At 37.8% G+C, this 13,609-nt stretch overlaps 1 protein-coding gene across 6 annotated transcripts in view; it reads right to left on the minus strand.

The window, feature by feature from the left end:
• Positions 1 to 260: 260 nt before the first annotated feature.
• The window catches only part of aff4 (AF4/FMR2 family, member 4), a 117,848-nt gene continuing 104,499 nt past the window's right edge, over positions 261 to 13,609 (minus strand). For all 6 annotated transcript variants that reach the window (XM_073067268.1, XM_073067267.1, XM_073067271.1 and 3 more), the window contains 4 exons: positions 12,638 to 12,731; positions 12,502 to 12,545; positions 10,083 to 10,306; positions 261 to 4,462 (listed from right to left, as the gene is read on the minus strand). In XM_073067268.1, the coding sequence (XP_072923369.1) occupies positions 4,335 to 4,462; positions 10,083 to 10,306; positions 12,502 to 12,545; positions 12,638 to 12,731 (490 nt within the window). In that variant the 3' untranslated portion in view covers positions 261 to 4,334. The remainder of the gene's footprint in view (positions 4,463 to 10,082; positions 10,307 to 12,501; positions 12,546 to 12,637; positions 12,732 to 13,609) is intronic.

Consider the following 13,609-nt stretch of genomic DNA (forward strand, 5'->3'; position numbering starts at 1 on the left):
CACATTTTAAGCTATAACAGTGATCTAAGTTAAGGAATGGCCAGAAGTTTTAATTCAAAAAAGATGGGGTATGGAAACATGCTCAAGATAGCAAAGGTTAGACACTAGAGGGAGTTAGGAGAAAACACATCCACTATGAAGATGGAGAGAATGATGTTAGTATTTAAATACCATTTCTACCCTTTCCCCCTTACTTTAATGGAAAATCCATATGATGCAAACAGATTTTGTGCTTCTGGTATAATAAATACACAAAATGGTCAGCATTTGAAAAATTTATTAAAGAAAAATCTCACTGGAAATTGACTAAAGTTAACAATCTGCATTATACAAAGCAAATCTACTTTTCCTGACAGAATATTAAGAATCTGATGTTTCCTTTATACACTGTAAATATGTGAATCCCATTTTACTTAAAAATATGTAACTTGTGACTAAAGTTGAAAAATACAGAGCTGAGCTGCAACAATCTAGATTTACTAAAAACCCTTTTCCATTATGATGGAAAATATATAATCTTTACAGAAGCCAAAGTTTAGGTTATACAATGCTTTACTTGCAATAAACAGATTATCTTACAAATACTTCCCAATGCAAATGCCTCACCATATCCGAGGCAATTTCTGCAGTACTTTCTAAAGGGCCAACGTACTGCATACTGCTAAAGATGGCACTATGTTAGAGAACAACCTTATACACAGCTAAAAAAAAAGAGCTTTCGCTTATTGATTTAACTATTCATCTCCAACATTTTCAAGTGTTATAAATCATAAGTAAACACGTTATTTTGAGCATATTTAAAAGTTAAAATGAAAAATAGACCATTTCCCATTAAATCAAAGGCATGTTTTGCAAGTTATATATCCTAAATTATACTACCTTTATTATTAATACATTTATTTGATAGGATTAACACTCCATGAATGTGTACAATTCACATTAAGCAGACATGCTGTGGGTCTCCAAAACAAAATTGTTAATAATTGTGTAATTACATCTTTTCTTCAACTACTGACATTAACCACCTGTTCATGACAGTCTTTTGGGGGGAGGGGGGGAAAACATAGGGTGGCATCTAAGAAGTCATTAATAATTTAACGTTGTATGAAATGTTCATTTTCACTGATCCTCAAATTAAAACTAAAAAGATCACAGGCAAATTGAGAACAATGATTTGATGAGGTACAAACACTGATCAGAACAAATTTCAATCATGTCTTTACAGGACGATACAAATGTCAGGTGCATACTCAAATGGTCATAATTATCATTTCTCTTTATGTATTGTAACTACTTTCTATCATACTTTATATCCAAATGCTCAACGTGTTTCCATAAATTCATTTGTAGCTCTAGTCTGAATTTAAACAAACTGTGCAGCTAATGAGCAATTGAATTTTGTTCAATTTTAGATCTGAAAATTAAAACAAATCATAAGGAAGCATTAAATGGGAATGATGTGCTAAAAAGGTCAAGATGACCTATATATCTACAGTAATAAATACTATAAAATATTATAAGGTCAGTTATTTCTATCAAATAAACATTTATAATTAGAAATACACATTACATTTAAAAACTTGGTATTTCATGGCAGACATCATAACAGACACAAACCTATCACACATCTTCAGTATTAACATCAAATACACAGCTCAAGAAGACAACGGTAAAGATTGAACATTTTGGAATTCGGCTGAGTGAATGTTTGAGGATCCCTCCATATACCACTGTACAGGAAGACTCTCCTAGTTAATAGTTTAAGGGGTATTTCATACTGTGGCTCAATATAGTAGCAGTTTCCACAGAATAGATACAGGAGAATACATTACAAAAAAGATTACTATTAAGTATTAGGCAATAATAAGTGGCACTTCTTTTCTTTAGAAAATACAGAAAATATTATTTGTTTGACTTCTCCAATATATGCCATAAACACAAAGGCATTTCGGCAGTAACAGATGCGAGGAAAAGCATGGTTGCTGAGCTATTCCTTGCAGCTCCATTATGGAACCCCTAAGAATCTTAAATTTGCCATTGCTTTTAAAAAATATACTTCTGACAAGCCCTATGTAAGAGGCATCCTATTAACTCAATAGTGTTGCAAAAGAGATACTGTTAAATCAGGCACAACTTCTCACAATCAAGTCCATCATTCCACACAAATGGAAATGTTCCAGAATAATTTAAATCTTTCTGGGAGAAGGGAAAGTAATAGCCCTTGTTCATGCTGTTCACTCACATTCTGTTGCATCCATGCACTCTCAATACTGATGCCACTTCTATTTTCAAGCACATTAATGGATCTTCATCAGGAAATCCATTACAGAAGATTTTAAAGCAGCAGGCAGAACACATTTTCAGAATGTCTTCCAAAATAAAATAAATATATAAATAAAGTGGCCTGATTTAGTAAAACAAACATACCCCTCCCCAAATAATATATTTTGCCTTTTAAGTTAATATATTTACTGACTGCAATCTAGCAATCATAATGCTAGATTATGGCAAGTGTGTGATATCCTTTTTTTTAAATTGGCAGGATAAGAGTCGTTTCAAAATGAAAACTTGCAGGCTGACATTGGATTTTAAATAATTGCATTAAAATAGATTCCTCTAGGACACTATATTTCGTTATTTCACCTGGTTGTACATTATTTTTACTGAAAATGTTTGCATCCATCCCCAAATGTTTTTGATTAAACCTCTGGTTCACAGACTAGTGTAATCATTTTAAAAGATCAGAGTGGCATGGACACCTGGCAGATGTAGTCACAAACTAAACCAACATTCAACAATACAGCATGATCCAAGATGGAAAATAACAATTCTTGATTAGTTTTCTTCAAAATTACATCATTTACACAAATTTAGTGTTTGATGTAGCACCTTGCAATCTACTGAAAATGTATAATAAAAAAAGGGAAATAAGAGATGTATAAGGCACACTCAGTGTGTTTGATGTGGCAGATGCAAACTCCCAAAGAGAACGTGACAAGAACATACAGAAAATGTAAAACGCTATTCTGTTTCAGTTTTAAAGAAATGCAGTTTCTTTAAAACCAGTGCCATTTAAAGAAGCAGTGCAAGTCTGAAGCATATTTGTTGCTCTGATAGCTTGGACTTTCCATTTCTTAAGCTTCATATGTAGGAATTTAATCATACTTTTAAAAATCATTTTCTATATTGTGGCACATCTTAAAGACAAATCCAGTTAAATGAAAATAATTCCAGACAAATAAAGATCTCACTGTGAAAAGGTGTCAATTCATTTTTGGGACAATGCACATTTTAGTGTGCTCTTGTCTATATACATCAGGTTGAAATGGATGTCTTCCCAGTAAACCCGATGAACAGATAACTGGAAGCAGAAGCTAAGATGGTAACGCAAGGAGCTGTCATACATTTGTCTAGCATCACAGACTGGTTACTATAACCTTATGAACGCTGTACATCTTCTGTACAAGATTACATCTTTTGTACAAGATTGCATGCCTTCTGTACAAATGTTACACTAGACCATTTTGGACAATTCAGTTAGCCAACACTCAACATTCAAAAATGAATGCAGTAAAGAATCCATTTCATATCTTAAAAAGTCCAGCTGAGAGTAGATCCATTCATTATGTAATATGAACTGTGCTTGAAAGTCAATGCTGTTCACAGAACTGTGTACCCAGACACAGTAGCAGCACAATTTTCTACTCCAGTGGAAGTAGTAAATTTTCCAATAAGGTCACACCATTTGAACCAGAAATAACATCTGGCTTTAAACACACAACAGTCTCTCAATTTTGTTTTAATATACCCTGTGATAATTCCTGATTCAGACAACAAACTGAACAGTATTTAAAGGTTGGTGAATCTCTGAAGTTATCCTTAGAATAGCTATGAACTTATTTGGTAACATTAAACAGAATAGAGAATCAATATAAAATATAATGCACCCATTTAAGATTCCATGCAAGTTAAACCTGGATTTTGTTTCGAAGCTGTGATTGTTTGAGTAGTGTAATGTAAAAGACAGGAGTTGTGGTTTGCATGATTACAATACTCCTGACGCAAACAAAATGAAATGATCCTGCATAATAGGAAAAAATTCCCATTTAAAGTATGAGGAAACGTAACAGAAATGTTATAAATTGCTATGTGTATTTTATCAGAAATTTATGTTACTAGGTTCAAAAATAGTTTCATTGGTAATATATCATAATTTTTGTTCTGTAAAAGTTCAGGATCTTATTTACAATTATAAAAAAGTGGAAAGAATGACATGAATTCTGAGAGTTAGAAAAAGGCAGATTTTTCTAGTCTTCCGTCCAACTTTTCCAAGCTCATGGTAACAAATTGGCATCCAGGCGAAGCCAATGTAAACCCTGCCGGGTGTAGCGCACCAAATCAGTCATACTGCTGCTGCTGAATACCAATGGATGCATCACTTTATCAAGTTCCACAAAAAAGTCTGTAAATAAACAAAAAATATTCAAAAGCTTCATTAAATAAAATCACCAACACAATTATAGAAATAAGTATTAACTCAAGAAGCAATGACAATATTTCTATTCAGTGTACGTATATACATATTCAGTGGCCACCTGTACACATGCTCATTAATGCAAATATCTAATCAACCAATCATGTGGAAGCAACTCAATGCATAAAGGCATAGAGACATGGTCAAGAAGTTCAGTTGTTGTTCAGAATGGGGAAGAAATGTGATCTAAGTAACTGTGGAAGATTGTTGGGGACAGATGGGATTGATTATCTGAGAAACTGCTGTTCTCTTGGGAGTTTCACGCACAGCTGTCTTTAGAGTTAACAGAGAAAGGTCCAAGAAGTGGCAGTTCTGTGGGTGAAATGGCCTTGTTAATAAGTGAGGTCAGAGAATGGCCAGACTGGTTCAAACTGACAGGAAGGTGACAGTAATTCAGAACTCAAATAACCACACATTACAATGGATGGAGGGGAGGAGGGGAGGGTGATACAGTCCCATTCTCCCTGCCTGTATGTGTCCATCTCCTGATGTAGTGGGAAGTTTGGGACTTGCAATGTCAGAACAATCTCAACAGCAACACATTTGATATCTGCTTCATCATCACTGTGTGACGAGATCTTCAGGCAAACGAACCCAGGTGCAGAGTAAACTCGAGACTTGAAGATAGAAAATAACGACAAGGATTTATTCGAAGAACGTAACAGGTGAGTCAGAATGTACTTACTCGAGAGGCCTAGCGTACATAGAATGTTAGTTCACTCAGTACCCAAATTCAGGACTCAGTGATGAACACTAGTTGTGATGAATTTAAAACAGTGCATTTAGCACAGGAACCCCATGCATATCAAAAATTAAAATTCAATAAACTAAACATAGGATGAAGAACCCACATTCAAAAACAAGCAGCACGAAAAACACAAGGAGAGCTTAATAACTAAACCTGCCATTTAACTGGTTTAACTGAGGCCTGATGCTCTCTGGCACCTCACATTGGTCCAAAGAATTCATGTCAGGACCACTTCCCCACCCCCGTCCTATGGCCAGCACCTGATGGCCCAGGGTGATCTTGATATCTGTGATGATAATCCATAATTAACTGAGGATCCAAAATGTTATGGGAGGGAACCCAACATCTTTCCTCTGGGTCATAATCCTCCCAAGTCTATGAGATATTGTACTTTATCATGAACAAAAGGAGAGTCTAGCAGTCGCCAAACTTTTGACTTGGAAATAGGGGCAAAGGGACTAGAAAGTACGGGTTTAAGGTGCGAAACATGAAAGGTAGGATAAATACGCAGTTTGTGGTAATTGCAGGTGGTATGACACCGGACTGATTCTCCTTAGAGCTTTAAAAGGACTGATGTATTTAGGAGCCAATTTCTGAGATTCCACCTGCATAGGAATGAAGTGGAAAGCCAAACCCATTGGCTCGGACAGAGCGAAGGACCTGGTCACCTTTGACAAATAGCCTGATGTTACTACCGTTGGGAGTTGACCATTAAAATTGATCTGGCCTTTGACCATGTCTGCCTGTCACCCAACTTGGACTCTTGCTCTGTGAATAGAGGAAGACTGTAGCTGAACTGACATTCAAACAGTGACATCTCAATGGAGGAGTGTAAAAGATTTCAATGAGTGAACTCCACTCAAATAAGATGGTCACTATATAGTTAGGTTTCCTGAAATCAAAACACCTTTGGAATCTTTCCAAATCTTGGTTCACTCTCTGTTTGCCCATTGGTTTGCAGATGGAACCCAGAGAATAGGCTGACAGTAGCCCCAATGAGTTGATAAAAGGTTTTCCAGAATCCAGATGTGAATTGTGGACTGAAGTCTGAGAAGATATCCTGGGAAAGCCAAGTATCTAGAAGATAGTTTGTAACATTAGATTGGCCGTTTCCAAAGCCATGGCAAGTGTGGTAGGAGAGACAGATTGACATGTCTTTGAGAATCAGTCCACCACAACCATAACAACAGTACTCCCCCAGGATGGAGGAAGACCAGTGATAAAGTCCATTGAAATATGAGACCAGGGACGAGTGAGAATAGGTAATAGTTGTAAGAAACCTTGGGGTAGTGATCTAGGTTACTTACTTCGGGCACACATATCACATCCTGAAACACAGTCCTTGAGCCTGGCCACCAGAATTGCCTCTTAATGAACTCTAATGTATGCAAAATCCCCAGATGCCTGACTACATTAAGAGGCATGCTCCCAATTCAATACCTTGGAGTGAACCACCTTGGGGATGGAGATATGACCAGGAAGCCCATTGCCTAGATTGGCCTCATTTTGTTCCTGGGCCTTTTGCAGAATAGAATTACTTTCCATTCTAAGGGGAGCCAGCAGCCTTGAACTGGGAAGAAAGGTCTTTGATACTTTGTCGTTGTGTGTATCAAACAGTCTTGAGTGAGTGTCTGGTTTCCAATTCTTGGAACCAGGTCTGTAAGTTATAATAAAAATTAAACCTATTGAAAAACAATAACCAACGTGCCTGCCAGGAGTTCAGTCTCTTGGCATCTGGGATACAAGTTATGATCAGTCCAAACCACAAAAGGATATTTTCCCCCTTCAACCAATGTCTCCATTTTTCAAGCAAGCAACTTCCTGTTGCCAATGTCATAGTTCATCAAACCAGGAGAGAGACTAGAGACCGTCACAGTAATCCTCTCACTGGATGGTCCTGGAGATTCCCTGCAACTCAGGACAGGAGTCTCGAAAAAGGCCAGCCTTACTGCAGTATAAGCAGCTCCATTCTTCACACTCTTCTCTGCTTCTCATTGTGCTGGAGAGAGCTGGGTTCTTCCCAGTTGCATGGGCTCCTCTGGAGAAAACTGTATGGATCTAGGTTGAGTGATAGATTGTGGAACCAGAGAAGGCATCAGGCAATTTTGAGAGCCGGCTCTTTGGGTGAGCTCACCACACCTCTCTCTCCTCTTGGACATGCAATTATAATTCTAATAGCCCTATCCATAAGCTCCTCCAAATCCTCTACCAGTTCCCTGGTCATTAGAGAATCCTTGAGTTGGTCATTTAATCCCTAATAAAACAGAGCAACCAAAGCTTCCATATTCCACTTACTCTCTGCTGTCAAAGTCTGCAACTCAATTGAATAGTTGCTAACAGATTGAGCCCCCTGATGCAAATGGAAGATTCAAGTGGCTGCTTCTAGACCCTGGCAGGGTGAATGAATACCCTCCTCATAGTTTTTAAAGATAAAATGATATCAAAACACATAAGAGAATCCTTCTCCCGTAAGGCCATAGCCCATAAAAGGGCCCTGCCCAAAAGGAGGAAAATTATGCAAGCCACTTTACTCCTGTCCAAGGGGAATTCAGCATGTTATAATTCGAATGCGAGAGAGTACTGATTTAAGGAAGGGCAACAAGATTCAGGTAGTCTTTGTACCACTCCTGTGCCAGCAGGTTAAGTGACTGCTCATGGTAGGTCTGGGCAAAAGCAACAGGCCACAAAGGTGAATGCTTGAAACCAGAATCCACCGCCTAAGTACGCAAGTCTCACCTACTAGTTTCAGAACCTTTCTGTAATGATGCTAGTATCTCCTGGAGTAAATGCTCATGCCATCCAATTGCCTCTCCTTGGTAGGTCAAAACCATATGTAATTGATCAAACTCTGCTAGGTCCATGACAGCTGAGTCCTGCTGGAATGAGATCTTCAGGCAAACAAACTCAGGCACTGAGTAAATTTGTAACTCAAAGGTAGAAACTAACGATGAGTATTTATTCAAAGAACATAACAAGAGGCATAATAAATAACTCAGAGCATACTGACTCAAGAGGGCTAGAGTCCACAGACTGTCAGTTAACTCAGAACCCAAATTCATGACTCAGTGATGGAACGCTAGTTGTGACGAACTTAAATAGTGCATATATCATGGGAACCTGTGCCTATCAAAATCAAAAACTAAAAACAGGATGCACGAGGAACCCGCATTCAAAATGTAAGCAGCTTGAAAAATACAAAGAAAACTTTACAACTGAACCGCTCACTTAACAAGTTCTAGTTAAAACAAATCAATGATGTTCAGGTGCGTCAGAGCACTGAGGCCTGACACACTCCAGTGCCCGGTGCTGGTCCAAAGAACTCATGACACATAACTTGTGAGTTTATTTGCTTTGATGTTAACATCACTGAACACAATGTGCAGGAGATGGTTGGCACTGAGTTCCTACTGAGGCAGCCCAATTTATTTGGATGCCAGCACAAGTCTCTGAAAAAGACACACTGGTCTGCATTCTGTGAAGGGATTACTAGGCAGACGGAGGCAAACCAAATCAAAGATGTACTTAAAAGAATCCTTGAAGAAATGTAACCTCCCAATGATTTCTGGCAATCTTTGGTCTATGGCTGCTGAAAATGAAGATGCACTTACTGGATCGCACTAAAATTCTCAATGTCATGAACTGGGAGCACAAAAAGGCCCTGCATAAGCAAGAGAGGGAGTGGATTACCACACAAACTACCCACTAGTCTGCTCAGGTGATTCCTTCAGGGTGATTGCAAACCTAACTTCCAAACTAATTGATTTAAGTAGTCTAACCTGCTTCCAACTTGCTTAGCTCACTTCTTGAAATCCTTATCCAGCTTGTCAGTGCAATGCTCTTCTGGATGGTATTTTAATCTTTACTTTTATAAGCTACAGCATAGGCAAAACACTGCTGCTTTCCTCAACAATCCCACTTACCTGGTGACTCCTGATCAGCAACATCACTATGTTAAAATTCTTATCTCCGTTTACAAATCCTTCAAAACTAATTTCACAAGTTCTAATCTCCACTATCCTCACAGCCTTTTTGGGAAGCTGCACTCTTCCAATTCTGTTCCCTTGTGCCTTATTGTTAAGTTTAAACGATAACTGGTACTCATGCCTTCAGCTAACATGTCTTTGGTCCTTGGAATCAACTCCCCAAACTTGTGTTTATTTCTCTCTTTAAGATAATATTACAATCTACTTCTGATGAATGCCTTGCTCTTATATGAATACCTTAGTGGTTCAGTGTCATATTTTCTGAGACAATGCTCCTGTGAAGTGCCTTGAAATGCTTTGCTATTTTTGAATCATTGTAATACATGTACAATGAAAATGACTATGTACTGGAATCATTGATGCCACAAATGGACAAAGAAGAATTTTAATAAGGATTAATTGCTCCTGCTAATCATGCACGTTGAATCTAAAAGAATCATTCCATTTTACTTTGCATAAATTTGACCCTTCACTTTCAAGGACTCTTCAACTCATGCTCTCAATTTATTGCTTATTTATTATTTTCACTTTCTTTTTGTATTTACACAGGCTGCTGTTTTTTCCATATTGGTTGCTTGTTCATTCCGTTGGGTGTACTTTTTCATTGATTCTATTGCGTTTCTTATATTCACTGTGAATGCCCACAAGAAAAAGAATCTCAACATTATATTTGGTGTCATATGTACTTTGATAATAATTTTACTTTGAACTTAAAATAACTGGGCAATATTTCAGGATTGTTTATAGATAAAAACATAGCTAATATTGATCTAATGCATTGTTAACATGCTAGAAAATGAGAAGTTTTCTAAGCTACCTTTGTTTTCTTTCCCCAGCTGGTCAGCTTGATCCCACACTTCAGTGGCATAGAGGAAATTGGATGTAACTTGAACGTAACTGGCTGCCATCTGGTGGATCCTCTGTGGAATTGTGACTGAGGCAGAAGAACTGCTGGAGGAAGTATTACTTCCTGAGGAATAGGATCCTGTATTACCCGGAGAAAGCTTGGGAGACACTGGGGATGGTGTGCCTGCAGCTTTGCTGAGTAATGATAAGGAGAAAAAATATATGTACATATATATTTAAAAGCTTTATATACATTTTTAAATACTACACTATATTTTTAAATACTAAAATACAACATACTTTCATATGCAAATGCTTCAAGGAATGTTATTTACACTAGATTTGTTTTTCTCTCCTTTCTGCTCCTCTTGGCTTGCACAAATTATTTTGAATTAAACAGCTCTAGTTTAAAAAAAATCTAAGAATACATCTATACACATTTTTAGTTGGTCAGTTTTCATTGGACAGAACCAATTAAGTGGCAGCATCTTCTAGCATTAAGGTTCTGATCCATTTCCAGTGTTCACTCCTGAAAACATCCTTACCCTTTTCGTATTAGCTACTACCATCATCTCCAGCAGTACATTCCATGTTAAAAACTCTAGCTTTAGTTGTTGGCTATTTTTGTTTGGACGGGATACTCCTCAGAGATCTTCTAAGGCCCTTCTATAGCATGGAGAATAGTTTCTGCATTATGATCTTACCAGGATTCAATGCAGGCATTACAGAACCTTTGTATTTGCTTTCTATGTTTAGAAATAGAACCCAGTTAGCATTTTTATATGCTTTACTTTGAATTCCGTTCACTTTTACCCCTTTACTAATATATGCAATCAGTGTCATATTCTTCCTCCCTAAGTGCATCGTTTGTTCAGTTCACAAATATGAACCTCAGCTTCCTGAACTGGTTACTTGACCTATTTTCACCTTTCCTTAGACCACTGCATCCTCTGCTCCCTACATTGTTCTGGTGAAGAACAATACAACTTCATCTTCAAACTGGAAACATTATAATCTTCTGGACTCAATTAGTTTAATTATCTTCAGCAATTTAGATTTCCAGTATTCACCCCTCCTCCTCCTTGTTAGATAACTATTCTGCAAATGTATGTACTTCCTCCAGACTGATAAGTTTATTCCCTTATTTGTCCCTTAACACTTTGCTCTATTATTCCTTTGTCATCTAATTCCTCCAGCCCCATCACAAACCAACTTTCCTTGTTTTCCCTCCCACCTCTGCATCTTACCCAAATATCAAAGTTTTGAAGAACCATTAACTGTTGCTCTGCTTCACATCTTGCTGAGAATTTTATATTTTCTGCTTTGTAATTAAATTTATAGCATCTGCAATACTTTGTCTTCGTACCCCCGTAAATCTCATCTGCTGCTTAAATAACTCATGCAGGTGTGCACTGCTGTATTTATTCAGTTGTAAATGGAATTGAACAAAGTTTACTGATGACTATATGTTGATCATACCCACTTCTGATTATGATGAAAAGTTTTAACGGTAATGGTGCAGGTACTTGTGGAGTGCAAGTCCTGAGTACCATGGCCAGGATTCCGTTTGTTCCCATAGCCTTTTCTATGCACTATATTCAGCACCTTTGTGCTGTGAATAAAACTGACTAAAGATTGGTTTCCTCCAAGAGCACCACAATCTGTTTGTGGTTTGGTGGCTTGCATGTCACGGTGACCTGGACAGCTACTGTATGTTGGCTGGCATCAGGGCTTTATGACCATGCCATTACAGGCACGACTAAGAGTGGTCCACAGGTCCTCCCGGGAGTGGGGGGGGTTCAGCTCAGAGCTAATAACCCTGAATAGTACAACAAAATTGGAACAGAAACAGAAATGAAGAATAATTCTATATCTGAGTGTGCTGGTATTCCTGAATTTCCTCTAGGGACTCGCACAACTGACAGAAGTGAAAACTGAAAGCAGGCTACTGACATGATGGAAGAAAGTCCTGAACTCAACCAGAGAAGAAGGCCCTTCATTGCTGCCCTAAATGCCAGCAGCACAAAGGGTGGTAAGTAAAGACTGGTTTCTGTGATGGTAAAGGTCTCAATGGAAAGTCAAGACTCTGCTTGGTTGCAACTGCATTAGACTTGCCTTTAGCATTTTTAAGCTGAGTCTTGTTATTGAGGATAGGGTCACTCTTGAAACTTTTTCCTTTCAGTAAACCTACATTTCAATTTGGATGAATACAAAAGTTCTCAGAAGTATATGCCTATCTTTTGATTTTCAGTATCTTTTTGCATTAACTGTGTCATTGGAAACTTATCATTTTAAATACTTGAAATGACTCCAAGACAGTATCAAGTGAACTCAAGTAAAAATAAAAAAAACTTTCACATTATCAAAATGCAAGTACTAAATTAAATTACCTTCCTACGCCAGGTGACTGGGCTTGTGCACTGTTATACGAATTCTAGAAAATAAAATAATGTAATATCACAAGGGAATGTCTAAAATAAAATCTGTGAAATCAAAGTCTCTTCTTAAAAACACACTATTACTTACCTTAAGGTGTTCAGTCAATGTTTTGGAATATTTTAGTGCACTATCTTTCTTCAGTTTGAACAACCTCATGTATAAAAGGGACTGGCATCTGAGACTAGAAAACAGTCAAAAAAATTTAATTTCACTGTTAATGGAAAGAACTTTTGCATACACTGTTTTCAGTTCGATTAGCCAAAATTGGAGTAAATATTCAAGAAATAGATTCTTAAACTTCTTAAATTGTGGATTATCAATCATATGCTGAACTTCCTCTTACATGTATCTATGCTATTCACCTCAACCTCATTGTGACAGCATGTTCCACATTCTTGCTGGTAGATTAATAACAGAAATCGTACTGTGGCCTCTATCAGGACACTAGCCCCACATACTTTAGCCTTTCCAAATAAGCATGTAGTTTCAATACAGTTAAACTTCTCCTACACTACACTAACAACTGCATTGGTTCTGCTTCCTGCACCTATGCCAAGCTCATCGACTTCATCAACGTTGCCTCCGACTTCCACCCTGCCCTCAAATTTAGCTGGTCCATTTCTGACACCTCGCTCACATTTTTCATCTATTTCTGGAGACAGTTTATCCACTGATATCTTTAATAAATCCACTGAATCTCACAGTTACCTGGACTATATCTCTTCCCACCCTGTCTCTTGTAAAAATACCACCCCCTTCTCTGAATTCCTCGCCTCCATGCATCTGCTCTCAGGATTGGTCTTTTCATTCCAGAACAAATGAAATGTCGTCCTTCAAAGAAGGGGGTTTTCCTTCCTCCACCATCAACAATGCTCTCACCCGTATCCCTTCCATTTCATGCATGCCTGCCCTTACCCCATCCACCTGCCACCACTAGGGATGGGGTTCCTCTTGTCCTTACCTACCATCCTCTGTGTCCAACACATAATTCTTTGTAACTTTACCTGTTGGCCTCTCCTCCCAGATTTCCCTCCTCGTACTTATCCTTGCAAGAACAAG

This window comes from Hemitrygon akajei, chromosome 15, assembly GCF_048418815.1.
Source record: "Hemitrygon akajei chromosome 15, sHemAka1.3, whole genome shotgun sequence".
NCBI classification, from domain to species: Eukaryota; Metazoa; Chordata; class Chondrichthyes; order Myliobatiformes; family Dasyatidae; genus Hemitrygon; species Hemitrygon akajei.